At 41.3% G+C, this 23300-nt stretch overlaps 1 protein-coding gene across 3 annotated transcripts in view; it reads left to right on the forward strand.

Annotated features, from left to right (window-relative positions):
- Positions 1-2636: 2636 nt before the first annotated feature.
- LOC128692582 (uncharacterized) overlaps positions 2637-23300 on the forward strand; it is a 41237-nt gene continuing 20573 nt past the window's right edge. For 2 of the 3 annotated variants that reach the window (XM_053781745.2, XM_053781746.2), the window contains exons 1-6: positions 2637-2925; positions 17266-17407; positions 17520-18206; positions 18717-18887; positions 20212-20344; positions 22649-22737. In XM_053781745.2, the coding sequence (XP_053637720.1) occupies positions 2765-2925; positions 17266-17407; positions 17520-18206; positions 18717-18887; positions 20212-20344; positions 22649-22737 (1383 nt within the window). In that variant the 5' untranslated portion in view covers positions 2637-2764. The remainder of the gene's footprint in view (positions 2926-17265; positions 17408-17519; positions 18207-18716; positions 18888-20211; positions 20345-22648; positions 22738-23300) is intronic. The other variant, XM_053781747.2, reaches the window with a different exon arrangement.

Consider the following 23300-nt stretch of genomic DNA (forward strand, 5'->3'; position numbering starts at 1 on the left):
ACTCGTGCTGCCCCGGGTTGTGCAATCGATGGGTATCCAAGTTGTTGGATACCCATCTGTAATTCTTTGCAATTGCTTAACTGCCACCTTTGTGAAGTGGGGCTATATCTGTTGTTTTTAGTGCCTGTGCGATGACCCTTGTGTCTGCTTCCTCTCCATAGGATATTTAAGGCACGTGAAAGGGGTTTCTTGCAGTTCTTGATGACCACGAAGTTCCACGAGTCTGGGCCTGGGGAAGAGTGAATGGGCATGTCATTTATTGCTTTTTCTAAGTCCTGGGGTATTAGGATTATATCAGAAATTCTTGAATTAACCAAATTTTGAGTCTCGGTCATAAAAAAAAAAATTAGATTGTCGAACCATGGTCTGATTAACGGCTCACTAAACGCCGAGTCATATTGGGACTTCATTATCTCACTCACTTCTTTTGCTGTCGTCTGTGTAAGTCCCATCTCGTTTAAGCAGGAATCCAATACTGGATGTGGTTTTTGCCCTAGATTTGCATAGGAAAAGAAATATATATATATTTTTAAATTCATTTATGGCTTTAAATTCCTCCTGTTTCTTGGCTCCTGTATGATTCCTTAAGCTTAAGTTCGAAATTTTCTATTTCTCTGACCAGTGCATCCTTCCGTATTTCAGATATACTGGCCCCTTTCAGCGGCTCTGTGATTGTTCGCCTTCGCCTGTAGAGGGAGCGTCTCTCTAGTTTACATCATCTCTCCTTTTTTTCTTATTGTAATGTGCTTTGAGCAGACCTCAAGTGCCACAGTGTTAATTCTCTTTAGGCACAGGTTCAGAGCCATGTTGTTTACGATATCTTCCCCGCTCGTTTCATTTAGCACATAGTTAATTTGATCCCACATTCTTTCTGTTATTGAAGTTGAATTTGTCTCCCCACCCACATAGTTTCTGTCGTCTCCCCACCCACATAGTTTCTGTCGTCTCCCCACCCACATAGTTTCTGTCGTCTCCCCACCCACATAGTTTCTGTCGTCTCCCCACCCACATAGTTTCTGTCGTCTCCCCACCCACATAGTTTCTGTCGTCTCCCCACCCACATAGTTTCTGTCGTCTCCTCACCCACATAGTTTCTGTCGTCTCTCCACCCATATAGTTTCTGTCGTCTCCCCACCCACATAGTTTCTGTCGTCTCCCCACCCACATAGTTTCTGTCGTCTCTCCACCCACATAGTTTCTGTCAAATACCTTTGTAACTTGTCATGATTGTGACTATACCTACCTGGAGTTCATTACCTTTGTAAATTGTGAGTTCATTACCTTTGTAAATTGTGAATTCATTACCTCTGTAACTTGCTCAGCTATCAAAACTTTGGAGTCCAGTCCCAGGACCAATTATGTACCTCTGTAATATTTTGACTACCGCCCACAGGATGGGTATGGGGTGCATAATAAACATATTAAACTGAACTGAACTGTCTCCCCACCTACATAGTTTCTGTCGTCTCCCCACCCACATAGTTTCTGTCGTCTCTCCACCCACATAGTTTCTGTTCATTTTTTCTCACTTATTCTATTTTTAATGTGCCATTTATTTACTCATTTTCCCTTTGCTCTGTCATAGTACATTTTTGGTCGTTGACAACTAGTATTTGCTGGAATTCTGGCATTAGTTTACACTTGACGAGACATACAACCTGTGTGCATCTCGGAATAAGGATTTTTAGTGTAAATTGTAATTTTAGGAGATATTAGCGAAATTATTTTATTTGCGTAGCATGTCTGAGACAGGTGACACGTATGGCCTAAAATTGACATAAGTACCGATGGTGAAGTAAGGTTTTTTCTTTACATTATTTTAGGTTGAGTTATATGATTACCTTATTTTTTTCATAAACCATCTCTAATATTAAACTAACTAAATATACTTTAAATTATAATTAATCACCGGAATCTCCCGAAGAGCAGTATCATTCCTTTTATTTTGTTTTGTGCAGTTCCACCGTGCCGTTTTCTCTCAAAATTGTCTACTTATGTTTCGCTAAAATACCCATCACCGCTCCAATCTTTCCTGTCTAGCATAGTCCAAGTACCATAGTCATATGATTCTGACGTTTTGTTTTGACATGTTACCTCGTTTTATGATTCATGACAATTAAATATTGCCTATGACCTTACCTTTTGACATAGCTAGACGACTGTGATTTTGACCTGCTATTCAATGACCCCACTTCACATGGAAAAAATAATTTACGTATATAAAATGTGTGAGCCGAGACGTATGGACAAGTTTCCTTGACACCTGCTGCCTCAGATCACCTAGCAGTAAATAAGTACCTGTGAGTTACTAGACGGTTTTGGGCCACATCCTTGGAAAGAGGGCCAAGGGACACCACCGGAAATAAACCGCTGTGCTTTTTTTGCTTGGGTTTTAATGAGTTTATAAAACGAAGAAACTTAAATACGAGGCTACGTATAATATATATACCTACTTTACATAAATACTTTGTAAGGGGCTATTTAAGATGTTTATAATGGTACGTGTTATACAGGTAGCTGTTGTTGGGTGTGGGAGGGGGTTGTGCTGGGGTGCTAGGCTGCGAGGTGTGTCGGAGCACGTCTCAGGTGTCACACGGGTAAGGCTGGATTGTGTGTCGGTATATAAGACCCGGGAGCAGCCGTGTTTCGGCTAGGTTGTCCACACTACCCCTCACCCTCCACGGATCCGCCGCTTCCGCCGCCTTCGTGCGCCGCCACTTTCTTCCGTCAGTAACCCCTGTAAGCCGCCACGACGTCGGTCAGCATGAACAAGTACTTCCCGGGGATCGGGCGGGTGGAGTACCGGCCGGATGCCGGCCCCGAGGACACTTTGGTCTTCCGGCACTACAATGCCACCGAGACCGTCCACGGCCGCTCCATGGAGGAATGGCTCCGCTTCTCCGTCTGCTACTTCAACACCTTCAGGTGAGTGAGGCCCCTTCAAATAGACGCGGCCGTCCCTGGTGAGAGAGACTTTTCCCAAGAGTGGTGTTTCCTGAGCCTGTGGTACCTTACATAAGTGACGTCTTCATCAAGCTAATGATGCTTCATACTGGTGTAGTGCATGACGCTGGCGTGAAGCTAAAAATATTTGAAACGTTCCCTTCTATCACACTGGAGGCCGTTACATAGTTATGAAAACTTAGTCACAATATGGTGGCTAAAAGAAGTCAACTATCCCATAAACTGGAAAAGAAACTGTGGACGACATTTCGGTCCGTTGTTTACTGTCGAGTCCCTCACCCTCTACTTATTAATCTTTACATAGAATCCTTTAAAATTACTCAGCTTCCTAATCGTGGTGTGCATTCTTAACTCTCTCTTCACTATGGAGATGATATATTCGTTCTCTGGTCACATGACTGATTCTCCCAACATTTTTGAAATCGTTCTTGCAAATCTTTTTTTCATCTATCAAGCTTAAAGCTGAGAAGGAATCCAATTTTCCCCAAACTTTCCACGATGTTCATGTCCATCGCCTGTGACTTATTTTTTCGTCTTCAGGAAGCCTGTGCACAGTGGCACGTACGCTCTTTACTTGCCCTACCGTGCATAATATGTAAGTATTCTTGTTTCTTTGTTCGTATATTTCCTTACTTCAAGTGTTTACTCTACTTTCTGCCCCTCTTTCCTTCGTTTGAACACTGGCGATGTTGGCCACAGAAACAGATCTTTTTTAGAATCGTCTTAGGGATCATACCCATTCAATAAGCTGATTCTTTTCCAAAGTTCTCCAAGTCTTTAATGAATGCTGATTCATTGACGCGGAATTGTACATCTCTACCTTGAATCATATTTGTGGCTTATTTCCTTTGTGCTTACGCATCCCAGTACACATGTGGAAATTTATTTGGTCCCTAAAGTTCCACAGCAGATCCAGCATGGCCGTATGGGACGGCCGAGCCGGGTGGCCCTTAAACCCTCCCAAACAAACAAAGCATTCTCTGGTTGGCGGTTGTTGATAAGCTTATTTAATTTATAGATTTACTCTTCAGGGAAGGAGTAGGTAGTTCTACTGGTAGTACACTAATATTAGGTTTACTAAGGCATCTGTAGATAATGATAAAGTAGACCTAAGACCTTAACATAGGTAGTAATAGGCCGATAATGTAGGCAAACACTAGGATAAGTTAGCTAGGGAGAACTGGCAGCCCTAGTTTGAACGAAGAGAGGAGGGTCTGGAAGGGAGACCAGCTTGCTCTTCTTACGACAGACACCATCAAGACAAGATGTGCCATGAACAACAGACGGCGCCCCACGTGTCTTCACATTTGAGACCTGGGGAAATCTGGTAGAGGCACCTCGATGTACCGTAGATGACCTCCACCATCAGCCCATACAGTAAGACAAGATCTTCACTTTTTCCCGTGGGTTCTGGCCAGTGTCTTGGGAGATCGTGAGTGAGTTTTAATTGTGGGCCCGGTGTGCAACAGAGAGAGCATGCCCAGTAAGTACCAGTGTCTCAGAGCCGTCTGAAGCTAGTGTCTGAGTCTGCATAGTTATACTAGGGGATACATACCCTCTTGGATATAGGAATTTCTGAGGTGCAGGCAGGACACTAATTACGATTGAATGTTGCAGGAATTAATGCTCCCGGTTTCACGTGGTTTCTGAGGGGGAGTCCAAAGGGGCTAAGGCTAGCTTAGGGAAGTGAAGATCAGGATATATGCTGCAACACCAAGTAAGTTAGTCCTTTATACGTGCATGCAGGCGAGGTTTCTTGCAATACCAATCATTTGTGAAAATCTGTCCTATAAGCCACTTGTGAGGCTGAGGTACCCACCTCAGAGCTCGGTGTCAACAGAGTTTGCCAGGGTAGGCGACTCACTTGGAGGCAGTCCACACAAATTTTCACAACACACTTGACTTACCCTGACCTTGGCTATCTCATCACTTACAAATAACCTGACCTGGTTTCTGACACTATATTAAGTGTCTTTATGAGCTTAATATAAGCCACTGAAAATTAACAATTTGAAAATAGGCCTTACGTTTGTCAAGACAGGGATGGTGTTGAGAATTGTGTTTGAAGACGAGGAGAGTTCTTGGTATTATATATTAATAATGTCTTTATTTCTACAAGTACATGTACAAGGTATACAGGTTTAGCTGACGTCAATGACATACTACTATATAGAAAGCCGCTTGTTATGCTGAACATTTCGGGCAAATTGGGTCAGTTTTGTCCCAGGATGCGACCCACACCAGTACCGGAGATTCGAACTCAGGACTTCATTGTGAGAGCTGAATGCGCTAGCGATCAAGCTTCGGGACACCCATGTACGCAATTATTATGCAGTAATCGCAAACGAGCGACACAAGATGCAAAATAACCATAGGCGTTGAATGATAGCTCTAGGCCTTGTGTGTTACAATAAACACATCAGGACTTGCAGTGTTGCAGAAATAGAGCAAGAAATCCAGGAAGGTTCGTTCGTGTAAATGTTACATAGCGATGTTTCCACATTGGTCCCACCAGCTTGTAAACATCCTTATATAACACTATATTACACATAGTGAATAAACGAAACAAATTAAATTGTATTTTGTTTTACCTAACAGTAATTTACAGTCTTAAGTTCTACCATCAGATCAACGAATATTGTCATAAATAGCATTGATAAATTAGACACATGTGCAACACTAGGCATTATGGGCCAACTTAACATTTTTGGCTTACAGTTTAACACTAAGGATAGTAATTATTTCATTATTGACCTAATGAGATGTTTTAATCTATTGTTCATCCATTTGGGATCAGTTTTGTTAGATCTAATTTTCCTACACGGAACAAAAGTTAACTGAGCAGCTAGAACTATGCTCTGAAAAACGTCATATTGGCAACCAACACCAGCTACCAGACCCATAGTCAGACCATCCCAATTTAGCCCACCCAGGTAATTTTTCAGTCCCATGAAATCAGCCAATCGAAAGTCTGGGACAGAGACTTGATCGCAGTTTACTGGGTAATTCCATAATATATTGAAGCTAAGTTATTTGTGATCACTTTTCTCAAGCTCATCATTAACCTCAAGATTATTAATTAGTGATTCTTTGTTGGCAAGAACCAAGTCAAGCAAATTGTATCCTCTAGTTGGTTGTCACAAACTTTTAAAAAACAATCCTGAACTGTATCAAATAAGTCACTAGACTCAAGATTTCCTGTCAAATTGTTCCAATCAATTTGTCTAAAATTAAAATCCCCCATTAACAACATTTTCATATCTAGATGACTTATGAATTTCGTCCCATAGCAGCTTACTGCACACACTATCAAGGTTTGGGGGCCTATATATCACACCCAAAATTAATTTTTCATACCCCTCGAGAAATTGTAGCCAAACAGATTCTGTGTCCGATGTTTCTATTCTTACATGTCTAACAACAATTTAAATTATCTCTGACATACATTGCCACTCCTCCACCCTTCCTGTCGACCCTGTCAGTGTGGAATAGTTTATAATCCTGTATGTTGCATTCAGAAGGCATTTCTCTGTCTTTCAGGTTGAACCAGGTCTCTCTTATACCAATAATATAGTATAACCTACACTTGCACGTAATCTTAGCTCATCTATCTTATTTCTTAGACTCCTACTATTTGTATAGTAAACCTTAAGGGAGCTAGTCACTCGTTGCCCTCTACTATCTCTCTTTGTTGATCAGTTGCTTTGTCTTTATTAGGAACTTTATTTTGAATATTGTCTTTTAAACATATCCCTGAGGTATCCTGGTAATATCTGCTGTTTCCAACAATAATACTGCAGCCTGATTGTTTCCCACAAACACCCATACCTCTATAATCTATCAGTTTAAAGTCCTAGACAAGTCATCAATTACCCCCTCAATCGAATTGGCTAGATAATATTTCGTTAAAAAAATATCTAGTATAATTAAACTAGGACTGTTGGTGACACGTTGGGTCTCGTATTTATTCGGAGAGGATTAAAGTATATTTCAGACCATGCACAAGTAAATGAGACAGATCCTGGCATGAACCCAGTCGACTGTCTCGAGTTTAATAACGAAAAAACGTGCATTAGAGGTATTAAAATACTAATGAAAGCAAAAATATTCCATTTTATTACAGCGTAAATAATTTTTTCCGTCTTCATATGTGCTTCAAAATTTTTACGGAAGAGAATTAACATTCATGGTCACTTTGGGATAATTTTTCATCAGCTGATGTTGGACAGTAATTGTATTTTCCAACCCCAGCTTTTCTCAGTTGTGTAATTGTTGGAAGCAATACGACAATAGTTAGATCAACGGACACACGCAACTTAGTGAGACATGACAGTAAAGTTCCGCCCACCAGAGTCTTGAGGGCAGGTCTAGTTGCTTCTGTCAGCAGTTCTTCCACCGACATCGACGAGTATACCTTGAGGGGGTTTGTTTCAGGAATTCCTCGTTATTATTTATCATTCCCTCACACTTCATGAATCTTGATACCCATCATCCACGACAAGGTTACAAAACACACAATCTTTACCTGGAGTTTACCTGGAGAGAGTTCCGGGGGTCAACACCTCCGCGGCCTGGTCTGTGACCAGGCCTCATGGTGGATCAGAACCTGATCAACCAGGCTGTTACTGCTGGCTGCACGCAAACCAACGTACGAGCCACAGCCCGGCTGATCAGGAACCGACTTTAGGTGCTTGTCCAGTGCCAGCTTGAAGACTGCCAGGGGTCTGTTGGTAATCCCCCTTATGTATGCTGGGAGGCAGTTGAACAGTCTCGGGCCCCTGACACTTATTGTATGGTCTCTTAACGTGCTAGTGACACCCCTGCTTTTCATTGGGGGGATGTTGCATCGTCTGCCAAGTCTTTTGCTTTCGTAGCGAGTGATTTTCGTGTGCAAGTTCGGTACTAGTCCCTCTAGGATTTTCCAGGTGTATATAATCATGTATCTCTCCCGCCTGCGTTCCAGGGAATACAGGTTCAGGAACCTCAAACGCTCCCAGTAATTGAGGTGTTTTATCTCCGTTATGCGCGCCGTGAAGGTTCTCTGTACATTTTCAAGGTCAGCAATTTCACCTGCCTTGAAAGGTGCTGTTAGTGAGCAGCAATATTCCAGCCTAGATAGAACAAGTGACCTGAAGAGTGTCATCATGGGCTTGGCATCCCTCGTTTTGAAGGTTCTCATTATCCATCCTGTCATTTTTCTAGCAGATGCGATTGATAGTGTTATGGTCCTTGAAGGTGAGATCCTCCGGCATGATCACTCCCAGGTCTTTGACGTTGGTGTTTCGCTCTATTTTGTGGCCAGAATTTGTTTTGTAATCTGATGAAGATTTAATTTTCTCGTGTTTACCATATCTGAGTAATTGAAATTTCTCATCGTTGAACTTCATATTGTTTTCTGCAGCCCACTGAAAGATTTGGTTGATGTCCGCCTGGAGCCTTGCAGTGTCTGCAGTGGAAGACTGTCATGCAGATTCGGGTGTCATCTGCAAAGGAAGACACGGTGCTGTGGCTGACATCCTTGTCTATGTCAGATATGAGGATGAGGAACAAGATGGGAGCGAGTACTGTGCCTTGTGGAACAGAGCTTTTCACCGTGCCTGCCTCGGACTTTACTCTGTTGACGACTACTCTCTGTGTTCTGTTAGTGAGGAAATTATAGATCCATCGACCGACTTTTCCTGTTATTCCTTTAGCACGCATTTTGTGCGCTATTACGCCATGGTCACACTTGTCGAAGGCTTTTGCAAAGTCTGTATATATTACATCTGCATTCTTTTTGTCTTCTAGTGCATCTAGGACCTTGTCGTAGTGATCCAATAGTTGAGACAGGAGCGACCTGTTCAAAACCCATGTTGCCCTGGGTTGTGTAACTGATGGGTTTCTAGATGGGTGGTGATCTTGCTTCTTAGGACTCTTTCAAAGATTTTTATGATATGGGATGTTAGTGTTATCGGTCTGTAGTTCTTTGCTGTTGCTTTACTGCCCCCTTTGTGGAGTGGGGCTATGTCTGTTGGTTTTAGTAACTGTGGGACGACCCCCGTGTCCATGCTCCCTCTCCATAGGATGGTAAAGGCTCAGTTCTTGATGAACACGGAGTTCCATGAGTCTGGCCCTGGGGCAGAGTGCATGGGCATGTCATTTATCGCCTGTTCGAAGTCATTTGGCGTCAGGATAACATCAGATAGGCTTGTGTTAACCAAATTCTGTGGCTCTCTCATAAAAAATTCATTTTGATCTTCGACTCTGTCTGGTTAGTGGCTTGCTAAAAACTGAGTCATATTGGGACTTGAGTAGCTCACTCATTTCCTTGCTGTCATCTGTGTAGGACCCATCTTGTTTAAGTAAGGGCCCAATACTGGACGTTGTTCTCGACTTTGATTTGGCATAGGAGAAGAAATACTTTGGGTTTCTTTCGATTTCATTTATGGCTTTTAGTTCTTCCCGCGATTCCTGACTCCTATAAGATTCCTTTAGCTTAAGTTCCATGTTTGCAATTTCTCTGACCAGTGTCTCCCTACGCATTTCAGATAGATTGACCTCTTTTAGCTGCTCTGTTATTCTTTTCCGTCGCCTGTAAAAGGAGCGCCTGTCTCTTTCTATTTTACATCTACTCCTCCTTTTTCTTAGAGGAATAAGTCTTATGCATGCATCGAGTGCCACCAAGTTAATCTGTTCTAGGCATAAGTTGGGGTCTGTGTTGCTTAGCATATCTTCCCAGCTTATATCGGTTAGGACTTGGTTTACTTGGTCCCACTTTATGTTTTTGTTATTGAAGTTGAATTTGGTGAATGCTCCCTCGTGACTAATCTCATTTTGTCGGTCTGGGGCTCCGCGCATACATGTCTGAACCTCAATTATGTTGTGATCTGAGTATATTGTTTTTGATATGGTGACATTTCTTATCAGATCATCATTGTTAGTGAATATGAGGTCTAGTGTATTCTCCATTCTAGTAGGCTCTATTATTTGCTGGTTTAAATTGAATTTTGTGCAGAGATTTAGAAGCTCGTGTGAGTGTGAGTTTTCATCAGAGCTGCCTCCTTGTGTTATTACTGCAACAATATTTGCTATATTCCTCCATTTTAGGTGCCTTAAGTTGAAATCCCCCAGGAGCAAGATGTTGGGTGCAGGAGCTGGAAGATTTTCCAGACAGTGGTCAATTTTTAACAGCTGTTCCTGGAATTGCTGGGATGTTGCCTCCGGAGGCTTGTAGACTACCACAATGACTAGGTTTTGGTTCTCGACCTTTACTGCTAAAACTTCCACTACATCATTTGAGGCATTAAGCAGTTCTGTGCAAATAAGTGACTATGCAATGTACAGGCACAAGATTCGATATATTTCACAGTACATTAGTTACCTTAAAATAATGAAAAATAAAAAGTTAGGGATGTACGTTCTGATTTTATCGAAGTAACGTCCCAACTCTTCAGCACTAAGGTGGCCTTCTATTTAATTTAACCGAACTTGACCTCTGCTTACAGTATACCTAATATTATTTCTTTAATTCACGCATTCTGGCTTTATATACTGCATTTCTTGTACCCTTGAATTCCTCTCAGTACCTCAAGCCTAGACCTATGAAAATTCACTTTCGATCCCCTATCCATTCTGGACCAGTCATAGCTGTCCTAGATACATACGTCACGGTATTCACGTCCTCCCTGACTACGTGTCTTCTCCAATCCATAATAATTTTAACTGTTCATGTTTAAGCTCTGACATTATTAAAAAAAAGTAAGATTCTAACATTAAACCAAGAAGATGAAACATATTCCTCAGTGTCGAGTCTAGAAGATTCTCCCTCCATGTCTACACTCCCTCACTGGACGGGATAGCCTAATTCAGCACCAGGATGTTTCAGCACCAGGATGTTTCAGCACCAGGATGTTTCAGCACCAGGATGTTTCAGCACCAGGATGTTTCAGCACCAGGATGTTTCAGCACCAGGATGTTTCAGCGCCAAGATGTTTCAGCGCCAGGATGTTTCAGCGCCATGATGTTTCAGCGCCATGATGTTTCAGGGCCATGATGTTTCAGCGCCAGGATGTTTCAGCGCCAGGATGTTTCAGCGCCAGGATGTTTCAGCGCCAGGATGTTTCAGCGCCAGGATGTTTCAGCGCCAGGATGTTTCAGCGCCAGGATGTTTCAGCGCCAGGATGTTTCAGCACCAGGATGTTTCAGCACCAGGATGTTTCAGCGCCAGGATGTTTCAGCGCCAGGATGTTTCAGCGCCAGGATGTTTCAGCCCCAGGATGTTTCAGCATGTTTCAGTACCAGGATGTTTCAGCACCAGGATGTTTCAGCGCCAGGATGTTTCAGCGCCAGGATGTTTCAGCACCAGGATGTTTCAGCACCAGGATGTTTCAGCACCAGGATGTTTCAGCACCAGGATGTTTCAGCGCCAGGATGTTTCAGCGCCAGGATGTTTCAGCACCAGGATGTTTCAGCACCAGGATGTTTCAGCACCAGGATGTTTCAGCGCCAGGATGTTTCAGCACCAGGATGTTTCAGCGCCAGGATGTTTCAGCGCCAGGATGTTTCAGCACCAGGATGTTTCAGCACCAGGATGTTTCAGCACCAGGATGTTTCAGCACCAGGATGTTTCAGCACCAGGATGTTTCAGCACCAGGATGTTTCAGCACCAGGATGTTTCAGCGCCAGGATGTTTCAGCACCAGGATGTTTCAGCACCAGGATGCTTCAGCACCAGGATGTTTCAGCACCAGGATGTTTCAGCGCCAGGATGTTTCAGCAGGATGTTTCAGCACCAGGATGTTTCAGCGCCAGGATGTTTCAGCAGGATGTTTCAGCACCAGGATGTTTCAGCACCAGGATGTTTGAGCACCAGGCTGTTTCAGCGCCAGGATGTTTCAGCGCCAGGATGTTTCAGCAGGATGTTTCAGCGCCAGGATGTTTCAGCGCCAGGATGTTTCAGCAGGATGTTTCAGCACCAGGATGTTTCAGCACCAGGATGTTTCAGCACCAGGATGTTTCAACGCCACCATAGTTTTAAGACTCACAAAAATAAAATATGGAAAAGAAATATTTATTGTGAACAATGATGTGTTGAATTATTTAAGAGATTGGTTATTTAATTCAGAATTATTAAAAAAAAAAAACGTTGTGTAGATATATAGTTTGATGAAATTTCATGCAGGTGCTCTACTTCATTTCTGAACAGACCAGCGCTGGCGCTGAATAGTTTGATGCTGAAACAGCCTGGCGCTGAATAGTTTGATGCTGAAACAGCCTGGCGCTGAATAGTTTGATGCTGAAACAGCCTGGCGCTGAATAGTTTGATGCTGAAACAGCCTGGCGCTGAATCGTACACTACCTTCACTTGAGTTTATAAGTTTTTCCATCATGATTTAAGAGTTTTATGAGAACTGACACTGGTCCTAGGAGAACCCCAATGGAAATAAGACTGTCCTCGATGACGCGCTGCCTTTCTTGGGTTATCTTGGGCGGCTAACCCGGCGGGGTTAAAAATCCGAACAAAATCTTAACTTGTCCTACTTGCTGCCACAGCTACCCCTGTGATGATATTCATATCTTGTTTTCCTTGTACCTCAGTCTGAGTCTTGTGTATTAGAGGCGGCAAGTTGTACAAAATTGCTGCAAATATTGTAGAGCTCCTGGCGAGTATTGATGTGTTGTCATCGAAGTCCCTGCAGTATGTGATCACTATGCCCTTGGATCTCTAGTCACGTGTCACAACGAGGCAATCTTGATAAGTTGACATCTGTTATCACTTTTCTGAGCTTAATCTGTGTGATTTTGTTACATGTTGAATCATTGGTACCACGAGGTACGCTTCATCTTCGAAAGGCGGCAGGAGAGAAGACTGGAAAGAGAAAAGAAAGATAAGAGGGAGTGAAATATGGGCAAGCAAATAACTGGAAAAGGAGGGAAGGGAAGAGCGGAGGAGGAATAATAATGAAATGGTAGGATGGGAGGTTGGAAATAGGAAAGGGCGAGAGAGAAGGGAGGAAGGAAGGAAAGTTAAGAGGGGAGCATTGTGAGGCTCGATAATTAAGAAGTCCTGTAGCTCGATTGCTAGCACACTTGCCTCGCACATCGAGGTCCAGGGGTCGATCCCTGGTACGGGTGGAAACGCTAGGGCGTGTTTTCTTAACACCTGCTGTCCATGTTCACCTGTCGGTAAAATAAGTACCTGTGTATTAGTCGACTGGTGTGGGCCACATCCTGGGACAAAATTGGCCTAATTTGCCCGAAATGCTCTGCATAACATAAGGCTTTCTATATAGTAGTATGTCACTGATGTCATCTATGGTCTGTATACCTTGTACATGTACTTGCAGAAATAAAACTATAAGATTATTATTAATTAAGGGGCATTGGGAGGACGGATGAGAACCTACTTGTAATCTGGGTTCCTTACAGCAGGCTGGGGATGTGGAGAGGGAGTGCAGAAAGTTTGTATTTAACTCTGGATTATTAGATTTCCCACCGAAGTGGCTAGTTTATTGTGCATCCCATATCCATCCTGTGGACGGTAGCGCAAGAGCATGTGGATACACAAAAGGCCTAGGAACTAGGCCCCAAACGGGTTAACAGGAGTATATCTGGATTTATATCTACAGTTCACTTATCTGTTACAAGCAAATTTAGGAAATTTGCTTAGTATATCTGGTATCTTATTTTCATTAATAAGATATCTTGACATGCCACATAGGTTATTTATACTTACTCTCGACTGAGTGGCTGGTGTGGTTAGTTTGGTTATTATAACAGTTGATGGATTTTTTTCCACTCTAAATTTTCTGTGCGGTGACTTGAATGTCATTTTTATTGTCGTTTAAACTTTCAGCATTGGTGCATCATACTTAAAGGCTCGGATTCTTATTGGGCTGTGCAGGTATCAGTTTGCTAATATTATGAATGAAAATACGGCAGCTATTTACTTTGGAGCATTCGAAAATGCGGGTTCAATCCCGGCCGGGGGTATGGTTTGTTTGCAATCGTGTCATTACGATTTCTTGAGTCATGCCTCTTCCATAATTGGCTTCAAACTTTCAGCACTAGATTAACCTCCTTAGAAAGCTTTGATTGTTGTTAGACTGTAGGTGCTAATTTGTCAATGTTGTTAAAAAATGTGCTCCACTTTCACTTTGACAACTTTAGCATCTCTTTTGATACATATCAAACCGAAAGAAAACTTTACTGCAGCCTTAGGCTGTGTACATATAAATTTTCTAGTTGTATAATAAAATTTGAGAAAAAATGGAGTATTGTTTTCCATATGATAACTGGAGAATCCCTTAATCTGATTATCTTCAAACTTTCAAAGTTTGTACATTTTCCTTAAAGGACATTCACAGTGTTATTGGGCTGAGTAAGTGCTATTTTGCCCATATATTGTTTTAACAGAGTTGAGATCCGTCTCCGTGTCATAATTCGAGGAAGCCTCTTAACTAAAACTTCGATTTTTAGTGGGCTTTTTAGGTGCCAATTTTATTGAAAAAAGTATTGTTTTCCCTTTAGAGGAATAAAGAATTGTGGTATCAAGCTGAAAAAAAATATGCCAGTTTAATCAGACAATTTATTATGCTATTCCTTTTAGCCGTTTACATATTTTCATTTTATATCAGAAAAATGTGCTTATTCAGACTTGTATTTTACAATGTATCTTACATAAAACATTCTGAATTTAATAACACAGTCTATTGGCTTCCATAATATTGCAGCAATCCCTTGTGGTTTAGCGCTTCTTTTTTATAATAATAATAATAATTGTAGCATGACTAACCAAAACTCAGTGTAACACTTCTTGATGGGTTTAGAACAGGTCGCTCCTGTCTGTCTCAACTATTGGACCACTACGACAAGGTCCTAAATGCACTAAAGACAAAAAGAATGCAGATGTAATATATACAGACTTTGCAAAAGCCTTCGACAAGTGTGACCATGGCGTAATAGCGCACAAAATGCGTGCTAAAGGAATAACAGGAAAAGTCGGTCGATGGATCTATAATTTCCTCACTAACAGAACACAGAGAGTAGTCGTCAACAGAGTAAAGTCCGAGGCAGGCACGGTGAAAAGCTCTGTTCCACAAGGCACAGTACTCGCTCCCATCTTGTTCCTCATCCTCATATCTGACATAGACAAGGATGTCAGCCACAGCACCGTGTCTTCCTTTGCAGATGACACCCGAATCTGCATGACAGTGTCTTCCATTGCAGACACTGCAAAGCTCCAGGCAGACATCAACCAAATCTTTCAGTGGGCTGCAGAAAACAATATGAAGTTCAACGATGAGAAATTTCAATTACTCAGATATGGTAAACATGAGGAAATTAAATCTTCATCAGAGTACAAAACAAATTCTGGCCACAAAATAGAGCGAAACACCAACGTCAAAGACCTGGGAGTGATCATGTCGGAGGATCTCACCTTCAAGGACCATAACACTGTATCAATCGCATCTGCTAGAAAAATGACAGGATGGATAATGAGAACCTTCAAAACTAGGGAGGCCAAGCCCATGATGACACTCTTCAGGTCACTTGTTCTATCTAGGCTGGAATATTGCTGCACACTAACAGCACCTTTCAAGGCAGGTGAAATTGCCGACCTAGAAAATGTACAGAGAACTTTCACGGCGCGCATAACGGAGATAAAACACCTCAATTATTGGGAGCGCTTGAGGTTCCTAAACCTGTATTCCCTGGAACGCAGGAGGGAGAGATACATGATTATATACACCTGGAAAATCCTAGAGGGACTAGTACCGAACTTGCACACGAAAATCACCCACTACGAAAGCAAAAGACTTGGCAGACGATGCACCATCCCCCCAATGAAAAGCAGGGGTGTCACTAGCACGTTAAGAGACCATACAATAAGTGTCAGGGGCCCGAGACTGTTCAACTGCCTCCCAGCACACATAAGGGGGATTACCAACAGACCCCTGGCAGTCTTCAAGCTGGCACTGGACAAGCACCTAAAGTCAGTTCCGGATCAGCCGGGCTGTGGCTCGTATGTTGGTTTGCGTGCAGCCAGCAGCAACAGCCTGGTTGATCAGGCTCTGATCCACCAGGAGGCCTGGTCTCAGACCGGGCCGCGGGGGCGTTGACCCCCGGAACTCTCTCCAGGTAAACTCCAGGATGCCGGTGAGGGGGATTTTGATCCAAGGAATTGGACCTATCTTCCCCTTTGATCGAACCTGATTGCCTCCCATTCATCCATGGGTGCTGTATTATTCCTATGGGTTTAGCTCTCCCCCTCATGAATTTAATGTGAGAAAAGCCAAACTAAGGACAAGCAAGCCTAGTTTTGTTTAACCCTATCTTTTGACCTTTACCTGATTGAGTTCTAGCTCCAGGATTACTACTGGGTGTTGATGTAAATCTGTTAAGCCTTTAAAGGGTATTACCCTGCAGCTCCTGGATCATGTAAAGGTGTTTAATTGTTGGTGCTAGTGGAATGTGTTGAGCTAAAGTTCCTGGGCCTTTTGAAAGTGTTGATTTTCAGCTGGACCTCATGGGAGGCTTGCTATATCTAGATCTTTTGACGGAGTTCTGCTGCAGTTGCTGTGCCTCTTGAGGGTTTTGATGTAAAAGGGAAAGGCGAAGGTCATGGGTTATGGGACATTGGAGAGGTTTCTATAGGATTATACAGCGGACAACAAACATCCAGTTTTTTTAGACGGCTCTAACTGACCCCTGCAGAGCTTGTTTTACTCCAGTTCCATGGTTCAAGAACCCTCACCGGAGTCGAGGCTCTTCCCAAGAAAGTCTTTAATATTGCAGCACTGAAGTATAGGACCTGTTCGATAATTTAGTTTTTTTAGTACGTAATTACGTGATAGTTTTTCCTAGTCTTTTAATTTTTAAAAACAGATGTAACTTGTCTGTCTTCTCGATTTCGTTGATATTGATTTATGCATTTAATTTACTTATAGAGAGTGAAAGAGATTCCTGGACATGTTACTTAATTACTTGTATAGTTAAATTTTATCTACACGCACAACCTGCACATAGAATGAAACTTATAGCGACGTTTCGGTCCAAATTGGACCATTAAGTAATTACACCGAAATGTGAAGGGAAGGGTGTCAGTTACACCCTTCGAAATATCGTCGTAAGTTTCATTCTTCTATTCGCGGGATATTTGTAAATTGTTCTAGACACTTAGTGCCTTTTTATTCTAAAATTTATCTGTGCATTCATGTGTGCATTAATTCCAGTATTACAATACTACAGATGTTGCCTTGTCAGCAGGCGTGGGGTACAGATTTCTTACTAACAGGTGGAAATGCAGGTATTGTCTTAACAGGTACTTGGGTTCAGACAACCACTATGGAGAGCGAGCTCACCAGAGGGCGTGGGAGGACGCCTCACACTCTTTGGATAACTACAAGCGTCGCATGATCGCAGCTTTCGAGCTTCTCCACAAGTTGACGGTCAGGTACTACTCGGTAGGTGGTCTCTAAGCTTTAGCTTTCTCACTGAACTTAATACGGATACATAGGATGGAAGTGGTGATATGTAGATCTGTGTAATCTATATCAGGTATTGTGCATGTGACAGGTAAGTGATCGCGACATGGCCCCTGAAGGTGACAACTTCGATGAGACCAACAGTTACCTCGAGGAGATGGTGACCCTGGCGGCTGAACTCCAGAAGCAAACTGGGATTAAGCCACTCTACTATAGTGCTGACCTCTTTACTCACCCTCGCTACATGAACGGCGCAGGTGCCAACCCCGACGCTCACGTGTTCGCCTATGCATGTGCACAAGTAAAGCGCAGTCTGGAGGCGGCCAAGCGCCTGGGCGCTGAGAACTTCGTGTTCTTCAACCCTCGCGACGGTTACCAGAGCGTTCTGCAGCGCCAATTCTTCCGGGACATGTCTCATATGGCACAGCTGTATCGCATGGCTGCGCAGTACAAGGACAAGATCAGCTACAAGGGTCAGCTGCTGATCCAGCCCAAGCCATCCGACCCTCGCCGTCACCAGTATGAGGCAGACGCCATGGCTACCATGCACATGCTCCGACACTTCGGTCTGGAGAAGCAGTATAAGTTGTACATCAAGCCTGCCTTCTCCCGCCTCACGGGGCGTCCCTACGAGCACGATGTCTACATAGCCGCTGCTTACAACATGCTCGGTTCTGTCGATGCCTCCGACAGCTTTCCAGAGTTGAAAGCTACCTCGGACATCTGTGCTCGTGACGTCTGCGACGCTACCTACGTCATGAAGTGCGTGCTGGAGCAGGTGAGTGTACTCGTACAATCTGTTCTCAGAATAGTCAAAATACCGAGGCTGGAACAACTCTCAGCCACCCTACAATTTGGATAGCCAGCTATAGGCGACGTTTTGGTCAGTTCTGGGCTATTTTCAAGAGCTCATAATTTTGATGGTATACAGTTCCGATAGGTTGATGAATAAGACGCACGTGCAACACCTGGATACCTTTATTGGCTAAATATGTCTGCGCATCAGGCGCAGGTGGTCAGTTCCTTCTGTCTCCATTGTTACATTTGCCTGTATTCGCCTGAGGAAGCGCTGCGTAGGTGAAATGTTTTGGCAAAGAAACCTATGTGTTGCACATGTTTTATTCATCACATTGTCAAGAGATTTGACAGTGATCCAGGAGGTCTGAAATATAAGTTTCCTTTCCAAAATGGGGGTTAGTTATTAACCCATGTGCACCCTGCCCTTACATAACAAAGTAGTCATAGTTTGTAACTGGTTGAGGGAGAGGGTGATATGTTGGTTTTTCAGGGCGGTCTGCAACATGGCGGGTTCACTCTTGGAGGTCGGGTTCGTCGCGAGTCCGTGGAGCCCCGCGACCTGTTCCACGGTCACATCCTGGCCATGGACACCTTCGCCCGAGCACTCAAGAACGCTGCTCGCATGATTTCTGACGGCTGCTTTGCTCGTTCCCTTCAGCATGTGAGTGCTGTTTAGTATCTCTGCCTGTTCCCTTGCTCTTGAAAACCTTAGGTTCTACATGATTAAGATTCTCAGTAGGTCTGTGACAAATTAACTCATTATCCTACACAGTTTAGTTGATTTCTAAGCTTGGCTATATCAAAAGTAAGTTAACGAATTTGTTTTTATTGAATGATATTAACATCTATATACGTACTAATTTCTCGAATGTCTGCTTACTAGATTATAAAGCTTATATTTTATTTTACGACAGCTATTTCAAATCCATCCCTATTTAAGATATATTACCGACTCCCAGGATACGACTTGGAACAGCTAACTAAAACCTAAGTACTTGTTTACTGCTAAGCAACGAGGGACAATAAGAGGAATTTCTCTGATGCTTCGACTCGAACGAGGAATTGACCCAAACCCTTCATTTGTAAGATGAAGGCGTTACCACGAATCCATGAGCTACCTAATTTATTTGTCTAATCAAAATTACAAAGTTTGATCTTGGCACTGAATTTTCATACTTTTTAGCGACAGTTTTGGACAAATGTCTGGGTAAATTAAAGTGTTTGTTCCCTTTTTAAAGTAAACTCAGCACGATATATGCACTGAGATGTACACCTCTCGGTGTGTATATGTCCTGTGTTAACTTGTGTGGTATACTATAAGCAAAATATTTAAAAGAAATATGCCAATATGAATATTATTTTTTAATACTTGGGGCAAATTAGACTGTTATATTAATCATTTTGCGTTATCTTAAATTATTTGAAAAATAAATAATGGAATATATATTTGGATCGTTAAAATTTTGTACGCGCAACACGAGGATTATACAACCTCTCCTCACTTGACGACAGAGTTCCAATCCTAAGACCACGTCGGTAAGCGAATTCGTCGCTAAGTGAGGAACATACTATAATGGTAGTGGGTTTGTGTCAACTATCTTTGATATCGTTTTAATGTCACCTTTGCACCACTTATAACATTTCTGGTATATTTTTAAATGTTATGCAGTAGTGTACTGTATATTGTAATAAATAGAAGAGAAAAAATCAGCTTGTGTACATTATTTAGACATGCATACTGGTCAGAGAGCCCATCGTAAGTTCGAGGAGTCGGTAAACGAGTACGCCGCTAAGTGAGGAGAGGCTGTAGTTTGTCTGATAGCAATCTTTTATATAAATTTATCTATTGTACTATAAATATATTTTTTAAGTGTCCTAAAACAAAACAGTAACATTATAATTCATTGTTTTTCACATCTTTCAACACTCATACCTTGGCATTTAACGGTGAGGAATAAGACTGATTTAATTTCGTCCCCCCACAGCGTTATTCTTCTTACAAATCTGGATTCGGAGAGCGCGTGGAGAGGAACACAGCCACGTTGGAGGACTGCGAAGACTTCGTGCGTAAGAATGGAGAACCCGAGCTCCATTCTGCTCGCTACGAACACTTCGAAAGTATGTTCAACTACTACGTCTACCCCCCGCGCCAGTAGATGCTAAAATCTACTCTAACATCCATTTTCGACGCTAAAATTTCACTCCTGCCTTGTTTGCATTTTCATTAGCTAATCAAATACCTTGCTAGACTCCTATATACTGTACTTAAATGGGCCTGATGACGTAAAAATTTTTTTTTGATTCCTCATTTGTTGTAAGAGATTGCAATGCTGAAATGTTTTACTCAGAATTATATTTGATTTTTTTTCTTTTTGGCTAATGAGAGAAATGTATTATCTTTGATAATATTTTGTTGGATATTAAGATAGTTTGTACACCGATTCACATGCTCGGTAGTTGTCCATCACGACGAACTTAGTATATGTTTGCATACAAAGATTGCGATAAATTAAATTTAAGGTTAACGAAGCAGTCTTCCATGATAATTGATGGGACATAGTTGTTCTCACCAAACATTGATTTTTAAAAACTTGGTCATGTTAAATTGCTAATATCCCTGGATATTCATATTCTTTTTAACAATGACTAATAAATTTTTAATACATCAATTTCATTAGTAACTTGGAGATTTTTTTTTTTTTTTTGCATTTATTATGCTCGCCAGTAGGCCACAATGGTGGTCTGATACAATAATAAATTTTTTAATAAAAAAAACATGAGCACGATAAGTGGATTAGAGAATAAAACATGAAGTTAATTGTTTTGAAATATAGCCTAGTTCCAAACACTTCAAAAGTAACGTAGTCTAAATCTATCACAATTACCACTATTGGGTATAGTAAAAATGGAAATTTATTTAAAGATCGTATCCTAATCCAAGGAACATCATATTAAAGTTTCATCAATATTTTTAAAATCTTTAAACTTGCGCAGGAATCACTAATATCGATGATATATGAAATAAGAGTAGATAAACGTACCAGGAAACTAAATTATCAACAGTTGTATGTCTGGCAATAAATATTAGGAAATATAAATTTATTATTATCCTCTTGTGTTGATATACAGATGATATATAGCAAGATTTACCACCACAAAAGGGAAATTTATATTTTTCACCCCAGAACCGTCGAGTTCCTGTCTATCTCATAATTCACTTTTCATTGTCTTCATTTATTTTATTCCCATTCATTGTGTTAAGAGATTTTGTGGACAAACACAAGAACACGGTACAAAATTTAATATCAAAGATAATACTTCACTTCTGCACTTGTGTTGGCCCGAAGGTGCTTAATGCTTCATGCGCAAAGCTCCTCAGTAAGTATTGGGATGTCATTTACATATTGTAGTTGGTCTTGAGTGATAAGAAAATATATAATCTGAACTATAGTTTAAGTTAATTAGTTACAATGATATGTAATTCGGTTGCTCAGTATCATCTTAATAACCAAAGTAGTGCAGCTGATAACTCAAATATGATAAAGGGAAATCTGAAAGAATAGATTCTTCCATGTATCAAATGCGCCATCACACTGCAGTCACTCACCTCTGCTGGACTCCTGCTGTCACAGGTAAGATTATCTTATATGACTTATCGCTCGGATATTCTAGTTTCTAAGTAAACCAACGGCGTTAATTAGCAAAGGATAAGAAAACCACTTATCGTATGAATGCTTCAAAGAATATGAATTTTGTAGTTCTTAAGTAAAAATTGTTCTAGTATATGGAACTGCATTTAGCCGTGATAGTGATAAAATTCTCCGATGTTTTCTTTTTCTGATGGAGCTCCTTTAATTAGTGATAATTTGAGCTTGTATATTTTTTTCCGCACTCAGCTGTGATTTTAACCTTCAGTCAAGTGTTGTAAGAGTTGCATCTAGGTAAACTTAAAAATTTTCTTTAAATTTAGATAACATATTGATCAGAACAATAAGTCAAGTTGAGGACAGGTAATGTTTTAACTAGTATAATAGAAAATTTGTCTATGACCCCCACACCTAAAATTTTCATTTAAAATCTCCCTCGATTTAGACAAAAGTGTAGGAAATTACCTGCCTGAGGTTTACAGGGTATTACCTGAATTATTACATGCAAGTAATCTGGGCGAGGTAAGTGGGATTTAGTGACTGTGTCGCAGAACTGTCACTCCCTCGGTGCCCACTACATCTCCACTCACAAAAAGCTAGACCTAATATTAAATTAATAATTACAATATTAAACATTAATACCAATAATGGTAAATTGTTAAATAATGTGGACTATATAATTTGACTTGCTGGATACACAGAATATAATTATTGTACATAAATTATAATGGTGTTATTAGAAAAATTCATATTACCACTTATTTAATTACTGTAGATGGATCACACCACAATGCCTGCATAAATAGAATCCTACACTGGCCAGCAAGAAATCTAAATGGAAGGACTAATGGTGTGCTTCCCTGTGTGAGTGATGACATATTTAATTCAGTTCAATTCAATTCAATCCAAGTTTATTCTCTATAAGGGTTACAATGTGGGGTTTACAGGTTTTGGGTTATTGTGTGGTTTACATGTTATAAAATACTAATTACAGAGGGGGCCACTAGGACACCTAGCATGGCTAGGCATTTCGAGCAGACTTAGATTAATTCTTAACATTAAATCCTTACAGATTATGGTATTAAGGCTAAGTGACTACATCATAATTTGTGAGTTTAGCAATGTGAATGCTTTTGTTTTGGCACAATACAAGGTGTCTATATTGGAGTATCATAGACAAACTTATGACTAGTTAGGATTTATTATTTTAAGATTAAGATTAGTATTTCTGGGTTTATAGTCAGTGGGTGAGATCATCATTGTTAGTGAAGATGAGGTCTAGTGTATTCTCCAGTCTAGTAGGCTCTATTATTTGCTGGTTTAAATTGAATTTTGTGCAGAGATTTAAAAGCTCGTGTGAGTGTGAGTTTTCATCAGAGCTGCCTCCTGGTGTTATTACTGCAACAATATTATTTGCTATATTCGGC

The sequence above is a fragment of the Cherax quadricarinatus genome, chromosome 30, assembly GCF_038502225.1.
Source record: "Cherax quadricarinatus isolate ZL_2023a chromosome 30, ASM3850222v1, whole genome shotgun sequence".
NCBI classification, from domain to species: domain Eukaryota; kingdom Metazoa; phylum Arthropoda; class Malacostraca; order Decapoda; family Parastacidae; genus Cherax; species Cherax quadricarinatus.